The sequence below is a fragment of the Lynx rufus genome, unplaced genomic scaffold, assembly GCF_022079265.1.
Source record: "Lynx rufus isolate CCGP_SWC_20201006 ecotype Redwood Valley unplaced genomic scaffold, mLynRuf1.p SCAF_5, whole genome shotgun sequence".
NCBI classification, from domain to species: Eukaryota; Metazoa; Chordata; class Mammalia; order Carnivora; family Felidae; genus Lynx; species Lynx rufus.
Window position 1 is genome coordinate 88,809,057 of NW_025814867.1, and position 20,793 is coordinate 88,829,849.

General features: G+C 45.0%; 1 protein-coding gene across 9 annotated transcripts in view; it reads right to left on the reverse strand.

Annotated features, from left to right (window-relative positions):
- Nucleotides 1-20,793, reverse strand: part of KALRN (kalirin RhoGEF kinase) — a 670,515-nt gene that overhangs the window by 108,376 nt on the left and 541,346 nt on the right. For 4 of the 9 annotated variants that reach the window (XM_047099553.1, XM_047099550.1, XM_047099551.1 and 1 more), the window contains exon 1: nt 6,446-6,685. The exons of 3 other annotated variants lie outside the window; for them this stretch is intronic. In XM_047099553.1, coding sequence (XP_046955509.1) covers nt 6,446-6,533 — 88 coding nt within the window. In that variant the 5' untranslated portion in view covers nt 6,534-6,685. Of the gene's footprint in view, nt 1-6,445; nt 6,692-20,793 lie in introns of those variants that run through there. 2 more of the 9 variants (XM_047099548.1, XM_047099547.1) reach the window with 1 other exon arrangement.

The window sequence follows — 20,793 nt, forward strand, 5'->3', positions numbered from 1 at the left end:
AGATACTGGCCAAACCTCAGAACCGTGGGGGCTGCTGTGGGCAGCAGGTGATGATTTTTATCTAGGCAAAAACAGTCTAAAGAAGACTAGCAAAGAGGTGCCTGGGTGGCTCAGTCGGTTAAGCATCTGACTTCGGCTTAGGCCATGATCTCACAGTTCATGGGTTCGAGCCCCACCTTGGGCTGTGCTGACAGCTCAGAGCCTGGAGCCTGTTTCAGATTCTGTCTCCCTCTCTCTCTGCCCCTCCCCCACTCACCCTCTGTCTCTGTCTCTCTCTCTCTCAAAAATAAATAAACATTGAAAAAAAGACTAGCAAAGCTTTGCATATGACGCATGTGCAAAAAATGTTAGCTGAAGTAAATAGAAAAATGTGTGTCATTAGATTGTTAGCCAAAGTCAAAGGGCAGGAAAGAAGAAGTGATGTGTTTTTATATCAGGTGGGTCCTCAGGATGTGAATTTTAATATTAGTGTAGTTATGCTCCAATTCTTGTACCTTGTGCTCTTGCTCAGAGAAGAACTCAGGGATGCTTAGTGTTCTTGCCAGTATCCTTTTTGGAATGTTCTTCCATGTAACACACAGAGATTGTAACACTAGGAGAGTTATGTGTTTCTTTTTAAAATTGGTTTAATAGAAGGAAGGAGGAGATCCCTATCATACTTCTACATCACAAACTTTCTTTCCCACAGCGATGATGCCACAGCATTGAGGCACAGCTGACAGTGGTTTGAACCAAGAGCGTGAAATTGCTTAGGAACGTAGACTTATAGTATTACCACCCAGAGGACTCACATATATTTAGGTGGGAGTCCCATCGGGATAGGGTCTATGTCTAGCAATGAAATTACTGTTACCATTAGTAGCTACCTTTTTTAAACCACTTTATATGCCTGGTGTTATGCTAAGCCCTTTACATACATTTTCTTAACTCATCCTCACAACACCCAAATGGGGCCAGCACCATTATGATTCCCATCCATTCTCCCCCAGTACCTAGTGAAGGGTTGGCAGGCAGTCAGCACATAAACATCTGTCAAATGAATTGAAATGTTGTGTGTTACATAAAAACCAGAGGCACTCAAAGATAGAATGATAGGAATGGATTTCATTGGTTCATTTCCACCTGAAAGGGTACATTTCAAGAAAAGGGATAAGAAAGGAGAAAAGGGACCTTCTGAAAAAAATTGAACCAGAGGGAAAAACACGAACAGATATTTATCAAGAACATGCACACAAGCTGGTTCGGGTCAGGGATGTGACAGCCTTTGCCTTCTGTGGTCAGGATAGCCCTTCAAATAGCCCTTCCAAGCTGACCAGACAGGTCTAGTTCCAAATGGCTTCAGGCAATGCAGTCATCCCACAGAACTACGGATGATCCACAGTCAACACCTTAGTTCCAGTTTAGGGACTGCCTCTACCCTTCTCAGCTGTCTTGACCTCACCTGTGTCCACAGTATGAGAAGTCCACACCCGTGAAGACAGTAACGGAGTTGAGGAAAGAGCGCAGGAAAAGGGCTCTAGTTCTGACCTGTTAGTAAGTGGCTGTATCAGCTTCCTCCTCTATAAAAGATCTATTCAGTGATCTCCAACTTTCCATGATTTAGACCCTTCTGTTCAAGAAGCCCTCCCTCTGGTTTCAGATCCATGCTTTTTGTAGGGCCCTCCTTCAGGAAAAATCTGGGGTTTGGTCTGAAGGAGACGGCAGCCACTCACTCACTGAAAGAGGAGAAGCACTTCAAAGCATAAGGAATATTTTTAGGGCAGAAGAGCACAACGGCGTCACGATTCTTGAGGGGAATGACCATGAAGTAGAATATCAGTAACCCTTCTCCAGTATAAGATATGCCTATAGTACGGGGCTCAAAAGTGAACCTCCAATGTTCACTTTTATTTGTTAACTTGAAATTTTTTTTTAATGTTCATTTATTTTTTGAGAGAGAGACAGAGAGACAGAGAGAGAGACAGAGTGTGAGTGGAAAAGGGGCAGAGAGAGAGGGAGACACAGAATCTAAAGCAGGCTCCAGGCTCTGAGCTGTCAGCACAGAGCATGATGTGGGGCTTAAACCCTCAAACCATGAGATCATGACCTGAGCCGAAGTTGGACATTTAACCAGCTGAGCCACCCAGGTGCCCCTTATTTTTTTTAACTTTAAAATAATTTTTCATAAAAACATAGTTACAGAGTCTGAATTTTTGCTTTTTTATCTCATGTTAGGACTTAACCAACTTGTAGCACATGGAACTATGGGGGTGATGCCTATGGCATTATGGGTGATTACGGGACCCACAGCTGTACCAGGGGAGAGATATTTGGCTTCCATTTCCAATTTCCACCTCATCCTACCAAACCCATACACTACCATTTCTACTAGGGACATTACAACTGGCACTGAGTACTGTTATCCAGGTAACCATGGATGTCCTTCTTCCTAGTCCTTAGAGAATCAGATAGGGGAAGGGACATAGGAAGGATTTGGGTTGGGGAGAGTAGGTATGTGTGGGAACTCTCCTTACATTAGGAAATCTCCTCAGGAGGCAGAAAACCTGAAAGATACACTGGAAAAACATACATGCTAAATGGTTGATGCAGTTTTCTTTGTGATACAGGCACTTCCTGGAAGATGAAGAAATGAAAGGGTATGTGCATTAAGGTCCCAAGAATTTTGTGCCTTGAGTGGTGAGTTAAATCTGTAATAGTGAATGTTACAAGGGCTGCTCTTTGAGGTTACTAGCACCTTCTAAAGGAACTTGATGTCATGCTTTCACACATTAAATTCAGTTTATAAAATGAGCTATATTAATTTATGGGCCATAGAAAAGGCAGTCACATCAAGTCATAAGGTCCCTGTCTAGTGATTCTGGGAAAAGGTAGGGGAAAAAGAGAGCTAACAGATGATGATGACGTGGGATGCCCTGTGGAGCCTCATAGCCCTTACCCAGGCCCCATGATGTCAGAGTCAAGCTGGAACCCAACTGCCCACGTGGTGAAAAAGCCATGGGAATGTGATCCCAGCATCTCCCCTGTAAGCTGATTCAGTCTGCTTAAGTCACCACTCCTCTCTCTCTTTACCTCTGAGATAGTTAGACTCCTAAACCTGGCACTTGCAGCATGAATGGGGACACACAATGGCAGGAGGGTTTGAGATGCAAGGACAGTGATACAGTAATAAATATAAATAAATCCTGCACACACTGTGGAGAAGCAGAAGAGGACAGCCATCAGGAAGGGTTTCCAAGAAGAGCACTTTTGTCCACATACTCAAAGTTAATTACAAGTGGACTAGAAAATTAAAGGCTCTAAAACTGGCTTCCACCTAGCAAGGTCAGAAAGAATTTCTAGGCTCCATGATCTAAGAAGTCACAAATTTCAGTCTGCAACACAGAACTTAGCAACTTCCCGGTGATTTGAATTCCTTTTTGTCTCTGAAACAAGGTGCTTTTTAAAAATTTAAGATAACTGAAGGAGAATCCAGAAGTGACCCACTTCTTCAGGCTTAAAGGAAAGTCTAAATAGCCTTTCAGCAATCCTGAAACTTCTCACAAAGTGTGACATCAATGATTAATCAGCTTTCGGACGCACACATGCTATTATCTCACGTGTGGCTATTTTTCACTTTCAAAAAGGCAGTTATAAATGTATTTGCTGTCTTTCTTTCTTTGCACCTGATGTCTATTTCCAGCCTATCCCTGGTCTTCAGTTTTTCTGCTCTTCAACACCAGTTTCAGGGTAGGGAAGAAAGATCACCTCGCATCAAACCCCTTTACCATACTCATACTCAGTAGAGCCAAAAACTGGAAGAGAAAACAGATAGTTGATTTTCTCACTTTTCCAAGTCAAAAGACAAGCTCAACTAATTTCACTCATGTTTTTCTCAAATACGATATTTAAAAACCACACAGGTATATCACTAAAACCTTGACTCGCCCTTGTGCTAACAAGTATAGCCACTTAGGATCCACCCAGGGAAAGTCCAGGATGCCTCACTTAGCTTTGGGTCGATCAAAAATAACCAGAACATTCCAATTCCTCTTTTCTTCGGACTTTAGAAGGACTTGGCTTAGACTTTCCTCAGCCCTTTGAATTCTGAGTGACTGGCAGCCAGTTGGGAAGGCCCCTTGACTTGGGAACCTTGGTAGTGGTTCTGACCCACTAGCTTCAGAGTGCAGCTACTGGAACAGCAGGAGCCAAGTTCTGTGAGGAGAGAGAGAGGCCAAATAGCCAGCTGCCTTTATTTAAAAGGGAAGCTACCTTTCAATTGTATGAAGTCTGTACAACCAGAGAAACTGGTTAGGCTGAAAAGAGAAGCAACCGTCCCTGGTTGTGCTGCCCTCCGCTCCAGTCAGCCTCTCAGATTTCCCTCGGTCCTGCTCCGTGTTGCAACTGGGCGAGCTTTCTCCCACAGCGTTCGGGGCTCTGTTCAGGCTCAGTACAAGACTTATTTTTGCAATCTGCTTCCGAATAGATGCCTCCAGTCTGGGTGGAGACGCAGATCTCTCTTTTCTGTTGGAGCGGACCTAGGGAGCCTCGGGGTAGTGCCCCATACCTCAGATATAACCACCCTGCCACTGAGGCCAGGAGTTCTTTAAAGGGTGGATATCTCAGCTCCCCCTCCCATCTTCCTCATGTCTCCCATCTAGGAAAGAGTAAGGAGTAAAGTGGAAGAAAGTGATGAGGCACCCACTTCTGTTACCCCCCTTTCTCCTTTGATGCTGCTTTCACTGCTTGGGTCTTTGGCTTCCCTCCACCTTCAGCTGAGGGTCAGTGGTGTCCTGGAGCTCTGGCTTGGCTCCTGCAACACCCCCCTTCCCTCTCACGCCCCCTCTGCCAGCCACAGAGCCTGCAGCCACAGCTTTCCCAGTCCTGCAGGCAGGAGGTGGGCTCCCCGCCCCACCCCTACTTCCTGGGCCTGGGAGCTGGAGGGGAAGCCGGGGCAATACACAAAGCAAAGGGTTGAGAGACCCCAGGAGAATTCCTCTGCAGGGAAGCTGGGGCTCCCACACATCTGGATTCAAGCAGGCAGCTGCAGGAGCTTTAGAAAAGCACTGCCCAAGTTCCCGAATTCTGCCTTTTGACAGGAAATGGGCTCCCAAGAAATCCTGCTTGGAAACCCTTCCCCCCGAAAGCAGCCCAGACTGCAGAGCAATCCCACCCACTCAGATTCCCTTTGGTCATTTCCTGCTTCCTCTCCTTTCTAATGCCCCTTTCCTTCAATTCCCAGCCTTGGTTTTGAATGTTTCTGAACTAGGCTTGGATGCTGGTGAGGGTCCCCGGCCCTCGAAGATTCCTTCTCCGTCTGAATTCTGGCTTTTAGAGCTGGCTACCACACAGTTTCAGCCTGTTCTAATTAAATGCAGAGACTGAGAACCTAATGCTGGCATTATGAACCTTAATGACTTGGGAAAAGGTCCTTCAGATTTAATTAGTTTTTGTAGCCTTGTATCAGCTCAGGATGAGGACTGTGTCAGGTCTCTGTTGTATGTGGCGTAGATGATGATGAATGAAGTTTATTTATCAGTAACTCAGAGAGAAAGCTGCATCCGGACTTTGTCAGATGAGGATGGCGACGGAGACTGGGGCACTGTAAATTGGGGTGGAGGCAAGAGGTCCAATAGGCGAAATTTAAAAATGGCAAATGTCCAGTGAGAGGCTATATTCTCACTTCTAACCACACAGAAACAAAATCTCTCTTGCTCCAGCCTCCAAGCTGAACTGTTAAAGTGTCAGGGACAGTTTTAGGAACATATGTCAACTCTGTCTAGGAAACGCCCGATTCCTTTTTCAGGTGAGGCTCCACAACTGATAGACCTCTCCGTGAACCTTCTCACCATTTTGCTTTGCAGGCTGAGTTTGGGGAAATTAGTTGCTTCCCGCAATCTCCTCAACAACATTAAAATTAGCAGAATAGTTAAATACAGCCGTAATTGGGTACATAGAGAGTTCTTGGTTAATTAATGAGCGAACCTCGGCCCAGAGTTGCACACCCAGCTGGCCTGCGAAAGCCCAGGCAAAGAAAAGCCCGCTCCAGTCCCCAAAGAAAATTGTCACTTGGCAAAAATAGTTCCTAGTGTAGAGACAAGTGTCAAATACATTCCTATAGCTAGGAGTCACTCGTTAATCCTTCCGCTGAGATCCATATGTAAATGAGATGAGGGAAGTGCGACTCGGCCACTACTGGGACGCACAGCCCCAGAGGGCCTCCTCCCCATCCCCCCGCATCCCCCCTCCCCCCCCCCCCCCCGGCAGGCTGGAGTCCTGACATCCAAAGTCGCTGACAAGTAAGTAACTGAGTTGCCAAACTGCAGCTCTGCCTCCGAGTCCGAACTTCCCCGCGAGCGAGCCCGCTTTCTGCTGGGGAAACTGACGCGACCCCCCTGGCCCGCCCACCCCACCGCCCCGCGGTCCCGGGCTTTGCTAAAAGAAGGCGAGAACGCCAACAGCTACTCACCTCTGCACGGGAGGCAACAGCAGCACTTGGCAGCAAAGAGCCACCCCCAAGAGGGACCTCGGGTGTAAGCGCGGTCGCCGCCCTTCATGCTGCCGCTCGACCCCAGCGCTCCGGCATGGCCCGGGCCGCCAGCAGAGGGTGGGAGCGCGGCGGGCAGGAAACTTCAGCGCCGCGGCCGCGAGCCAGTTCTCTCCCTCCTCCCGGCCCGCCCGCCCGCCGTCCTCTCCCCGCAGCGCGGCCGCCGCTGTTTCTGGGAGCCACAGCCACCTTGGGGAGGAGGGGCGGGGTGCCGGCCTGGAGGGAGGGCCTAAGGGGGCGGAGTTCCAAAGTCCAGCTGTTGGCCGGAGTCTCAGCCAGCGGCTCTGCTGTGACCCTGGGCGAGCACTTGGGGGGGGGGGCGGTCTGGGGTATACCCCCGCCTCCGGCACACAACAGGTGTTTCTCCTCGTGTGCAGCTTCCTCTCCTCAGCTTCGGTTTAACATATACAACCAGATGAGGCCAAGGAGGTGGGGCAGGAGCAGATTTAGAAGGCTCAAGACCCAATAATGCCTTTTCTCTAACAGATTCACCCTCTCCTTCCCCTCAGCCTGGGAAAGGAGGACGTCCCCTCCGCATTGAAAACACCTTCACTTAACCCTCCCCTTTCCCTCCTTTCAATAGTGAATGCTAATAATGATAATAGCGCCGGAATTTTTTCTAGGCTCCGCGCCCCTAATGATGAAACCCAAAATTCAAAGCTGTTTTGTCGCCTGTTAACCGTTTGACTTTAGGCAAGTCCCTTCACTTTTTTGATAATCAAATTCCTCATTTAAAAAATAAAAGGAGAAAGAATTCTTATGTTACAGGATTGCCAGTAGAATTTTAAAAGACATGTCCACGCAAATGCCTGTTAGATGTTTAAGAGTCCCATCCCTCCAACCACACCTAATGGGTCCACCATTTCTTTACTTATTTCCCTAAGCTTTTCCTTTAAAAATATTTTTCATATTTAAGGACATATATCCCTCACTCGCTCCGCGAAATCCACCTGGATCACATCCACTGGACCTTCCTATGAACCACTGTGTTTATCACTCACGGGTCACCTCTCCCATCCCCTTGTGTCCAGATTTAGGAAAAAGGAATTTCTGGAGACATACAACACTCATAGAGAGGGCCCATTGATCAGAAAAAAGGGAGATCTGTGAGAGGAATCAAAAACAGAAGGTGATCACTCAGGTAACCAATTCCCACCTGCAAGAAAGACAGCCAGGGGACAAGCCTTTTAGAAGTGACTGGGATCTGGGGCTTCAGTTCTCAGTTTGAACCATGTTTAGATCCAATGTTGCAGCACCTGCCACATGGTTGGAACCCAGTAGATGCTCAGTAAATAACAGCAGCACCACTTAATGAGTAACAGTGGCTACCATGTATTGAGCATTTATTTGTGCCAAGCACTCTCCTCATTGCTTTGTACACATTAACTCATTTATATACACACACACACACACACACACACACACACACACACACACACACACCTTAAAAGGAAGGGTCCTCTTTTATAACTGAGGAAGCTGAATGAACTATGATAAGGCTTTGATGGTTTGGGCCTAAAGAGAAACTCTAAAGAGCTTCACCCCGTAGAAACAGTAGAACCTAGAGTCAGAATCTAACTTCTAGTTTTGCCACTGCCATTTCCTTGATAGCCTCTCCCGGCAAGGGTTATATAAGAATCTCATCGTTGAGCAGGAAATATGCCCCTGGTAATCCACATACAAAACAGAGAAATAAAAGTTCAAATTGCTCATGCAGCCTGCACCCCAGATTCCTGATTCACTGATCATCCTATTGGCCAGTCTCATCTTGCCAGCCTGAATGACTTCAGGATCATAGTTATCCTGGATTCCAGTTCCGACCTGTGGCAACCAACACATACTGTTGTCTAGTTCTCTCTTAAGACAAAACTCACTTTGCTGTCCTTTCCAGTGCAGAGCAGATAATTGGCCAGAACCTCAGCCCTTCTAATAAAGTGAGCTTTATTTGCTTGTGATCCACTGCATGGGGCTATGATACAATAGTCTATATTTGGTCTATCTACCTAATCCACCTCTCTGGATACTTCTCAAGCATTCTGACAGAAATTGAAAGATGTTTCAAAATTGCTTGGTAAACACTTTTTCAGTTAAATCTTCCTTCTGGGTCTTTGTGTTCAGGTTACCTTGATCACTTTTCTGTCATAATCCTTTGCAAGAGGCTGATGACATCATCTTGCAGAAACTGGCTTGAGTTAGATGTTTGTGGGAGACCCAGCCTTTACTTCAGAAATCAGAGCATGAGTAGGCCCTAAAGTAGTCTTAGTCTCCAAGAAAAGAATCCATCAGGCATATTTCTACTGGTCCTTATAACCCAGGATCCAACCTATTATCAACACAAAGATGTAAAACCATTAGGAACACCAACCCATCTTAAGTTGATAAAGTCAACACATCCAATGGAGATTCATTCTGGGGTTAGCACCAATAACTCAGTAACCAGTAATGCCAGCCTCAGTATACCAGTGGTGTCTACAATCTGACAAGAAAGTCTTGAACACAACTGAGACAGACTGATTGCAGACCTATTCAATAATTCAGCAAGTACTTACTGAATGCCTACTATGTGCCAGGCTCTGTTCTAGGTAGTAGGTCTACATTGGTGAACAAAACCAATCCCAGCCCTGTGGAGCCAGCTGTTAAGACAGACTCACCAAGAATGTGAAAGAAAAGGGAATCAACATCAGATACCTAAGTTTTTTTTTTAAATTTTTTTTAATGTTTATTTTTTAGAGAGAGAGAGGCACACTGCAAGCAGAGGGAGGGGCAGAGAGAGAGAGGAAAACACAGAATCAGAAGCAGGCTCCAGGCTCTGAGCTGTCAGCACAGAGCCCAATGTGGGGCTCAACCCCACAAACCATGAGATCATGACCTGAGCTGAAGTTGGTTGCTTAACCAACTGAGCCACCCAGGTGCCCCTCTGACCAAGTTATGAGTTGAGGGATTTAAGAAAATAGATGCCTGCTTCTTCTAAACTTCATCTGTATGTTTTATGGCAATGTCCTCAGGACAATTTAAAGGGGATGGTAGGGAAACGGTTATTAAACACTGGTGCCTATAGAATCATCAGAGAAGCTTTCAAAAATTCTAGGCATTCATATATGAAAAGCTCACAGCTAACATCATACTCAATGGTGAAAAACTAGAAGCTTTCCCCCTAATATCAAGAACAAGACAAAGATGTCCTCTCTCATCACTTTTATTCAACATAGTACCAGAAATCCTAGCCACAGCAATCAGACAAGAAAAAGAAATAAAATGCATCCAAATTGGTAAGGAAGAAGTAAAAGTTTCATTATTTGCAGATGACATGATACTATATGTAGAAAACCCTGGAGACTCCACAAAAAAACTGCTAGAACTGATAAATGAATTTGGTAAGGTTGCAGGATACAAAATCAATATACAGATATCTGTTGCATTTCTATACACTAATAATGAAGTAGCAGAGAGAGAATTAAGAAAACAGTGTGATTTAGAATTGTTCCAAAAATACTTTAATACCTAGGAATAAACTTAACCAAAGAGGTAAAAAGGCCTGTGCTCTGAAAACTATAAAACATTAATAAAAGAAATGGAAGATGACACAAACAAATGGAAAGATATTCCATGCTCATGGATTGGGAAAACAAATATTGTTAAAATGTCCAAACTATCCAAAGCAATCCAGATTTAATATAATCCCTATCAAAATACCAATAGCATTTTTCACAGAACTGGAACAAATAATCCTAAAATTTTTAAGGAACCACAAAAGACCATGAATAGCCAAAGCAATCTTGAAAAAGAACAAAAAAACTGGAAGTATCACAACCCCAGATTTTAAGACATACTACAAAGCTGTAGTAATCAAAACAATATGGTAGTGACACAAAAATAGATACATAGATCAGTGGAACAGAATAGAAGCCCAGAAATAAACCTATGACTATATGGTCAATTAATCTTCAACAAAATAGGCAAGAATATACAATGGGAAAAAGTCTCTTCAACAAATGATGAAATGGGAAAACTGGACAGCTACACGCAAAAATAATAAAATTGAACCACTTTCTTACACTATACACAAGAATAAACTCAAAATGGATTAAAGACCTAAATGTGAGACTTGAAACCATGAAAATCCTAGAGGAGAGCATAGGCAATAATTTCTTTGACATTGGCTGTAGCTACATTTTTCTAGATATGTCTCCTGAGGCAAGGGAAGCAAAAGCAAAAATAATCTATTGAGACTACATCAAAACAAAAAGCTTCTGGAGCAGCTGGGTGGTTCAGTCAGTTAAGCCTCTGACTCTCAGTTTTGGCTCAGGTCATGATCTCACCATTTGTGGGACTGAGCCTCACATTGGGCTCTGTGCTGACAATTTGGGGCCTGCTTGGGATTCTTTCTCTCTGCTCTTCCCCTGCTTGCATCCTCTCTCAAAATAAATAAATAAACTTAAAAAAAAAAGTTTCTGCACAGCAAAGGAAACAATCAACGAAATAAAGACAACCTACTGAATGGGAGAAGATCTTTGCAAACAATATAACCAATAAGGGGTCAGTATCCAAAATATATAAAGAACTTCTATAACTCAACATCAAAAACCCCACAAATAATCCAATTAAAAATGGGCGGAAGTCACGAACAAACATTTCTCCAAAGGAGACAGATGCCAACAGACACATGAAAAGATGTTCAACATCACTTATCATCAAGGAAATGTGAATCAAAAACATAATGAGATATCACCTCACAGCTGTCAGAATGGCTAAAAAGAAAAACACAAGAGGGGCTCCTGGGTGGCTCAGTCAGTTAAGTGTCCAACTCTTGATTTTGGCTCAGGTCATGATCTCACAGTTCATGGGTTCAAGTCCCACATAGGCCTCACTGCTGTCAGTGTGGAGCCTGTTGGGGATTCTCTCTCTCTCCTTCTCTTTCTGCCTCTCCCCACTCACACTCTTTCTCTTAAAATAGATACATGAACTTAAAAAAAAGAGAAGAAAAACACAAGAAACAAGTATTGGAGAAAATGTGGAGAAAAAGGAACCTTGGTGCCTTGCTAGTGGGAATGCAAATTGGTGCAACCAATGTGGAAAACAGTAAGGAGATTTCTCAAAAAATTAAAAAGTAAAAATACTGAGTAATTCCACCACTGGGTATTTACCCAAAGAATACAAAAACACTAATTCAAAAAAGATACATGCATCCCTATGTTTATAGTGGCATTATTTACAATAGCCAAATTATGGAAGCAGTCCAAGTGTCCATCGATAGATGGATGAATACAGAAGATGTGGTATCTGTGTATAGTGGAATATTACTCGGCCATAAGAAAGAATGAAATCTTGCCATTTGCAACAACATGAATGGATCTAGAGAGTAAAATGCTAAGTGAAATAAGTCAGAGGATGACACCATATGATTTCACTTATGTCGAATTTAAGAAACAAATGAACAAACAGCAAAATGAGGCAAACAAACAAAAAAACCCCAGACTCTTAGCTGTAGAGGACAAAGGGATGATTACCAGAAGGGAGGTGGGGGGATGGGTGAAATAGGTGATGGTGATTAAAGAGTTCACTTGCCATGATGAGCACTGGGTGTTGTAATAGAGTGCTGAATCACTATATTGTACACCTGAAACTAATATAATGCTGTATGTTAATTATACTGGAATTAAGATAAAAAAATTCTAGGCATTAGTTTTTTTTTGTTTTTGTTCTTTGTTTTTAAGTCTCCACAGGTGATTCCAGGGCAGAACAAAATTTAAGAATTGATGCCCGAGGTCTTCCTCCCCCACCCCCTGGAGATTCGGATTGATTCACTCTTTTCACTTTTTTTTTTTTTTTCTAAAGAAAGGCAGACGGCCACATGCAGCGCCTCCTTTGGATGTGTCTGGAGTCTCAGAAGATTGACTGCCCTATGTTCTTCTACAATGGACTTGAGAGCTTCTTTAGAGATTCTAGCAGGGGGGGCACAGCTACTCATATACCCTTGACTGAAGAACGGGTCCTCCTCTATCAGGAAGGTCGTCCACTTCAACCAAGCACTCAGCTGTGGGAGGGATGCATGTGGAATGGTGAGGAAGGAAGGGGACACTGGCCTAGCCAGCCAGAACAGCCGAGAATCAACCCTGGTGATCAATGGGGTGACCACAGCCAGATCGTCCTCACATCCTCAGATTAATTCACTTTGGGTGCATCTAGGCATCAGTATTTTTTTTTAATTATTATTTTAGAGAAAGAGAGAGAGCAAGCAGGGTAGAGGGGCAGAGGGAGGGAGGGAGGGAGGGAGGGAGGGAGGGAGGGAGAGAGAGAGAGAGAGAGAGAGAGAGAGAGAGAGAGAGAATCTTAAGCAGAATCCACGCTCAGCAGGGAGCCCGATTCACAGCTTGATCCCACGACCCTAGGATCATGACCTGAGCCGAAATCAAGAATCAGACACTCAACCTATTGAACCATGCTGGTGCCCCTAAAGTTTTTGTTTTTGTTTTTTTTTTTATTTTGAGAGACAGAGTGAGAGAGCACAAGCAGAGGAGGGCAGAGAGAGAGAGAGAGAGAGAGAGAGAGAGAGAGAGAGAATCCCAAGCAGGCCCCACACTATCAGCGTGGAAGCCCAATGAGGGGCTCAAACCCATGAACCTGAGATCATGACCTGAGCCAAAATCAAGAGTTGGACACTTCGGCGACTGAGCCACCCAGGTGCCCCTCGGCATCAGTATTTTTAACAGTTCCCCAGGTGTTTGTAACATGCAGCATAGTTTGAGAACCAGTAATGTAGTAGTTTCCAGACTTGAGTGTGCCTCAGAATTACCTGGAGGGTGAGTTAAAACGTGGATGATCTGGCTCCACTCCCAGAGTTTCTGATTGAGTAGGTCTGGAGTGGGGCCTGAGGATCTGCATTTCTACAGGTTCCCAGGGGATGCTGATGTTGGTACAGGCGCCACACTTTGAGAATTAATAGCATAGAGAATTTCCCCCCATGTGTTTGCAACCTGTGCTCCCTTCTTTTTGTAATAGCATCTTGATTTTTCTTAGAGGAAGTAGCCCTCATCCCTTCTCAGACCATGTTTTTGGGTAGAGCTGACATCATTCCCCGTCCACCCTCCACTTCAAGGATGACCCTATGACCTGGGCTTTGCCAGTCAGTCAGTCAGTCACAGGGATTGGTTCAAATTTAACACATGACCCAATTTTAGCCAAGGAGCATAAACGGTGAGCACCTAGCAAGAAGTACAAGGAAGGCAGCAATCTCTTCTCACAAGATTTCTAAGTTGGTGGAATATTATTATTTTTTTATTATTTTATTTATGTATTTTATAATATAATTTGTCAAGTTGGTTTCCATACAACACCCAGTGCTCAGACCAACAAGTGTCCTCCTAAGTTGATGGAATATTGACCTAAAGCAGCTGGAGACCATCTGCCCATAACCACATAGGAAGAAGCTGCCTGAGTCAACATGGAGGAGAGATGTAACAGAGCTAGAGACAGAGATAGAGAGGAGAGACAGAGAGAAAGACAGACAGACAAGTTGGGGAGAGGCTTGATGATATTACCTGAATAACTGGATACACTTTTTCTCACAGGCTTGCTGAGCCCTGGACTTTGCACACCCAGATAAACTCCTTTTTGCAGAAGACAGGTGAACATCTCTAATCTCTGGGTTTTCAAACACCTGTCCATCCACTCCCAAGGTGCAGGCTAAGAATCCCTGAGCTATAGCAATATCTTTAGAGTGTTCTTATTTCCAAACAGATGGCTGAGCCTCATTCTTATTTGGCAGAGTTTATTTATTCTTATTTGGCAGCCTCTATCGTGAGGCCTCCTCCAAAGTCCATTTTGCACGAATTAGCCTTTCTACCTACCTGTGTGTCTGCTTTATGTCTCGTCTCCACTCTGCCCCCAGTGAACCCCAAAGAATTCCTGCTGGTCTCAACCTGCAGACATACTGGGCCCAGTACACCATAATGGGGGCCTGATACTGGAGACTGAAGGGACTGCCCTCTCCCCCATGTCAGCCACAGGATGACACTGGACCATGACCTCAGGCATCTGCCTTTTCCACCAACAGACATATGTCCAATTTTTTCCTTTAGGCTTCTTCTCTTCAGATTTACAGGCATAGAGGTTTTCAAATTTGTAGCACTTCCCCACATTTCTTAGTGAGAGCTCAGCGCAGAGACATAGGGAATAGCAACTGTGCCCCACCTCAGGCCTAGAGACCCCTGTGACAAGTACATGCACAACTTCTAGAAAACATGCCTGAACAGGCTCAGAGAGGGCTGCACCGGGGCTCCGGGTGAATGTGGAAACAGGCCCTGCTTTCCTCCCGCCCTCACCCCCAGATAGTCCTGTACCTGCCTTTTCCTCCCCCAGCAGTGACACTTCTAGCACCCATTCCGATGGATTCTGGAACTTCTGGATTCCGATCCAGATTCAGATCGATAGTTTTTTAAAGCTCCGCAGAAGATGTCAGTGTCCAGTCAGGGCTAAGAACCACCGACCTTGGGGCTCAAGGCCACCTACACCCTGGGACTACTTCCTCAACGGTTGATACAGAGTTTAGGGAGCAACGGGACTCAGATGTTTTCACTTTCTCAAACTCTGACAACTGGCATCTTCACTCATTCTTCTGTGGCCTGTTACTTTCTCCAGTTGCTAATTGCAGGTCCCTATCCTCATCTTCCCTCTGTGGACTTCTGACCTGTGAACTGCCTGATTGCTGATGCCAGGGTGGCTCATAATTTTTCCCAAATTACCCATTCCTGGCTTCAGTGGATGACTGTGGCTTAAAACTCTAAGATTCTTACTGTTTATTTAACAAATGGTTGGTTTTTGAACATCTGCTGTCTATGAGTCACTTAGCTAAACTGTATGCAGGAATTTGGGAAATTTATGAGAAATATAAATTGAATAAGACATGTACCTTGAGCAAATATGAAAAAAAAAAAAACCAAAAACTGGGTGAGTTCTGGGAGAATCAGTTTGTTTAATTGTTTTGTGGCAGAAAAAGGAAACTGGAGACAGACCAGGACTGAGAATAGGTAGAGGTTTTGTCTTTAGGTGAAAAAGAGGAACTGAGATAATCATCATCAGTAACCAGAAACACTTCAGATTAGAGAATGGAGGTGGAAGGTGTGCTTTACTATATTTAATTTGAACTCCAGATATATCTTACAAAACTATACAGTGTCTGCATGGGTAACTATTCCCTGGCAATATGTGCTATTTTAATAGTAGTGTCTACAGAAAAGGCATGACTGCCAGCCTTATATGCAGTACGCTCTTCCCCATTTAGTGTGGTCTAACCCCCCCACCTGGAGAAAGCTCCGAGACTCCAGTGATGAAACCATCACTGAGCTCATCTTATACGTGTAAATGGGTTCCTCCGTGCTTGCCCACCTGACACATGTCTGCCTCTTTCTTCTGACTCACTTACACTCAAGAACCTTAAGCCCCAGCATATCCTGTCAATCATCCTCTTTGTTTTCCCAGGAAGGAAGTCTCACCCATCACTCTCCCGTCTGAACCAGGCCCCAGGTGGGGGAGAGGTCTAAGCAGTATTGAGGAAGTCAGTGGCATTTCACTGAGGACCCAGGTGTCTCCCTAGAACAGCCAATGCTTCCTGTTCCATGGGGACAGGGAGGTAGAGCGGCGGGCAGCCAGGCCGGCTTCCTGAAGATCTGTGCTGAGCGGCTCCCTGTGCTCTGGAGGAGACAAGCTGTTTATCAAAGTGAAAGATGCCTGATGCTGGAGTTGCTAAAAACAAACCCTTCCAGGTTTTATCTGCATCCAGAAATGCTTACTTGTAAGTAGGTCAAAGTGTTCCTGAAGTAGGGCAGTAACAAGTGCCAGTCTATCGCTGTGGCTGAGTTCCAGTTCAGGAAGGCTCACCATTGCCTTCACGGGATACTTCACGGGACGGCACTGGCACTTCGACGCGGTCCTCCCACCTCCCTGCCCCCGATGCAGGAGCAGCTGCTTGTAGACTCATGGCAGCCATGCAGAGGTTTCTCAGGCATCAAATGCAAAGTGGATTTTGCCTTGATGTAGCTCAGGTCAGTTTATTTATTTAAAAAAGTTGTTTAATGTTTATTTATTTTTGAGAGACAGAGCATCAGCAGGGGAGGGGCAGAGAGAAAGGGAGACACAAAATCCAAAGCAGGCTCCAGGCTCTGAGCTGTCAGCACAGAGCCCGACACGGGGCTTGAACTCACAAACTGTGAGACCATGACCTGAGCCTAAGTCGGACACTTAACCTACTGAGCCACCCAGGTGCCCCTCGGGTCAGTTTATTAAAGATTTGAATAATAAGAGGAATGCAGGAGACACTGCCCATCCTTATATTTCTGAGTTTTCAACCATTCCAAATAAATGAGATGTACTTGGCCCATGTGTCCCCAGAGAAGACTTCCCAGGAAACAGGAATGCGAAGACTTCTTCGGTCAAAACTCCTAACATCAGAACATTACTCCTTGTTCCCATCCTCGGGCTGCTGCTAAAGCTTACACCAGTTTCCACTACAGTTTTTAGGGGATGGGGAACATAATGAACCTGGGGCCTACATCTCACCAAGAACCAAGTAGGCCTTGCTCTCTTTTACTCTTTTAAAAGTGGGGGGTGGGGAGTGGGACTGGATGGCCCCTACATCTCCCTCTTCCTGCAATTGCATCCTTTGAGGGCTCCCAGATTGTTGATCAATAACCACTGAGACATTTCTGGCCCATCCCATTGAGGAATGATACACCCACACCCACCCTGACACTCAAGGTCTCGCACTGCCCTCCATCACGCAGGTCGGCCCATCTCTACAGTGTGATCCGAATGCCTCCTTCAATGACCCGAGTTAATCATTGAAAGAGAATAGGTCACTGGCAGGTGCAAGCCAGGGAATAACTTTAATTTTCAGTTCAATTATTATCAAATATGATCTCAACTCTCTGGGTCGAAGGTAAAAGAAAGAAGACAGGAATAAACCATTATTTGGGGGGAAATCATAGAGCCAGACAGACCTACTGTTAGTAGCTTGCGGAAAGGGCCTGGGATAGGCCAGGAATAGAAACTGAGGGAAAGGGGATACAGACTAGAGACAGTGTGGGGGCCTCTGCAGAACCTGTGGATGAAACTAGAAACAAAACCTTGTCCTTGTGAATAGCCCTGGCATGGATTCAGGCTGGAAAAGCCCTAGAGTCACCGCTATGGGGTTATCAGCATTGGGACAAAGGGCAGGCAGGGAGATGAACATTAATTGACCTCTAGTGAGGTGTACCTAGGCGGGGAAGTCTAATTCAAGGGAAGCAAGTACTGTTGCTCCTTTTTATTGACTTTCAGGATCTTGCCTAAGGTCATGAGCTACTCAGGGGCTAAGCTGGGATTCAGACCCAGGTCTTTCACGTCAAGACTTGTAGTCTCTCTGCACCTGTCATCATTCACCTTATGGCCTGCTACATAATGCTGCAAAGCCTCATGGTAGCCAAGCCATCCATGTTTCATTCTAAACCACCTGAGTACACAACTGTATCACCAACTTTACAGTTTATTTACTTATTTATTTTTTAATGTTTTTAATGTTTACTTTTGAGAGAGCCGGAGCATGAGTGGGGAGGGGAAGAGAGCAAGGGAGACAGAGAATCTGAAGCAGGCTCTGCACAGTGTGGGGCTTGAACCCTCGAACCGTGAGATCATGACCTGAGCCAAAGTCAGATGCTCAACTGACTGAGCCACCCAGGTGTCCCTCAACTTTACAGTTAAAACCACTCTTGGCATCTGGCTCGTTCAGTCGGTAGAGACTGCGACTCTTGATTTCGGGGCCGTGGGTTTGAGGCCCAGGTTGGGTGTAGAGATTACTTTTAAAAAATCTAAAATAAAAAAGTACTTTTACTTAATAACACTGCCACCTTTGAGTCTTCCAGCAACTCTGTAAGATAGGTATTTTTTTGTCAGCTTCCCTTTGCATAGATATGGAAACTAAGATAAAGTGACTCTCCCTAATTCTACACCCTGTCCTCTTCCTGGCCTGTCTCCCCGAGAGCCAAACCCTCGCCTGTTTCCTCAAAGATGTGCGAGTACATTTCTGAGAAAAATATGGGATGGTTGCCTTAGGTTATCAAAGATGATTACCCGATATGGAAAGAAAAAACCAGACATCTTTAGAACTGGAGGGGATCCTACAGATAATTCAGATAGGGATGAAGGCATGAATGACGGTAGGGAATAACCAGGAAAAAAGACAAGCCAGCAGAGAGCCTCAGAGTGCAATTCAGTTGCCTCTGAGCTGTGCCCAGAGAGCAGGGGACCAGGTCTCCCAAGCATGAGGGGCTTTGGGGCACCTGACGTAAAGCTGGATGGCTGGATGTTCCTAAATCCAAGGATGGTGAGGAGGATTTAAAACCACACACATAATCACTGTAAACAAATGAAGGTTGTTGAAGTTAATCCAAGATGTTTTGTGCTGCCCCCACGGATTCAGTAAAAGAGTACAGAAAAGTTACTAGGCTTTTATTAAACTGTACCTTAGGAAAGAAGTGTCTAACACTTTATATGCAAATTAAATTAGTCTGTTCTAGATAAGAATCAGGAGATGGAGCATGAGAGTTAGGACTGGTAGGTTTCAAGTGGGGGACTGGAGGAAGGAGACTAGCAGGAGGGATGGGCAGGAAGCATCTGGGTTTCGGCACTAAGTAAGAGGAATTTCTCACCATTAGAACTGTACTAAAATGCAGTAGGCTTCTTCTAGAAGTAATGAGCTCCCAGTCCTGGGGAGCACTCAAGTAATGCTTGGCTGAGTATCAGAGGCGTGTAGAATGGGGTCCCTATATTAGGGAAAGAGTGAATCAGAGGACCTTTATTGTGCTTTTCAATTCTAAGATTCCGAGAATCCATAAAAGTCTATGTTCTGAAGCGAAATGAAATCTAATCAAGGACTTTTATTCAATTGTAAAAAGAAAAAAATTTAATTCTAATTTTTTATAATTCTGAAAAGTGACTAGGACCTCCTTTTAGAATCTCTCCCAATGCATCTCCACCTGTCTTAAAACACACTTTTCTTCAAGAAGTATCAGCACTCAAGTTAGTTACATTTCTCATGCAAATGCACTATTTTTTGGTTTCAGTTAATAAAAACAACCTTGCCATCATTTTTCACTGCAGACATACTATATTCAACCCTGTTACTCTTTTTTCATAAGTTTATTTCTTTATTTTGAGAGAGAGAGGGAGGGGAGGGGCAGAGAGTGAGGGAAAGAGAGGGAATCCCACGAAGGCACCATGCTGTCAGCGCAGGGCCTGATGTGGGGCTCGACCCCACACACCGAACCATGAGATCATGACCTGAGCCGAAACCATGAGTCATATGCTTACCCACCTGAGCCACCCAGGTGCCCCTCAGCTATGTTACTCTTAAATACAATTTTGTGGGCTATAGTATGGAAAACTCTTCCCACTGCCATTCATCCTTCTCTGGGGTATAATTTTGTTCTAGAAGAAAATGAGTTCTGAATTCCAGGGTGGCTCCCTCATAGCAGGTCAGTTGCAGACACCCAAACAGAGTAGGAGTGTAGACCAGAGACTATAGTTTTAATATGTCACTTCATACCTGAAGGGAAATGTCTGGGGACAATTATTTTTTAGCTTCCCATGGTGAATCCCCGTGGTAGGCATTATGGAGTCAACTAAAACCTGAAGTAGCTTCTCTTAATGCAGAATTACACTGAAAACTAAGAGAGAGACTTTTAGTGGACTCTCTAGTCCGCTGGCAGAAGGAAGCTTTTAGTCTCTGACAGCAGAGGGGATAGGAAAGGCTCATTTTGGTTCCTGGCAGCAGAAAGTGCAGGAAGTTCCCATCCCTGCAGAAAATCTGTTGGACAGCCTGGACCAGCTCCAGGGTTAGGCCAGCCCCTATCAGGTCCCTAACTGGACCCAGTTCCGCCTACGATCCACAGGGCTGGTGAGAGTTTTTCTGCTCTAGCCAGGGACACCAAGATCTTTCTAGTGGGCAAAGCACCCACAGGAGAAAATCTGTCTGTTGCTACTACCTCTAGGGAAGGGAGCACATGAGGCCAGAGGCAAAGGGAGAGTGAGAGAGCAGTATGCGTGGCCATGTCTCTCCAAATTCTCATCCAGCTAGATTGGTTGCATAAAGGGGAGCCTTGTCAGATGGAAGCTCAGTGAATTTGAGTACCTGTCACAAATGCCTTCAGACCTGGGAGGGTATAGAGCATACTTAAAGAGTGAGACCTTGGGAAATTGACAGACCTGCCTTCAAATCAAGGTCCTCCACTTGTGAGCTA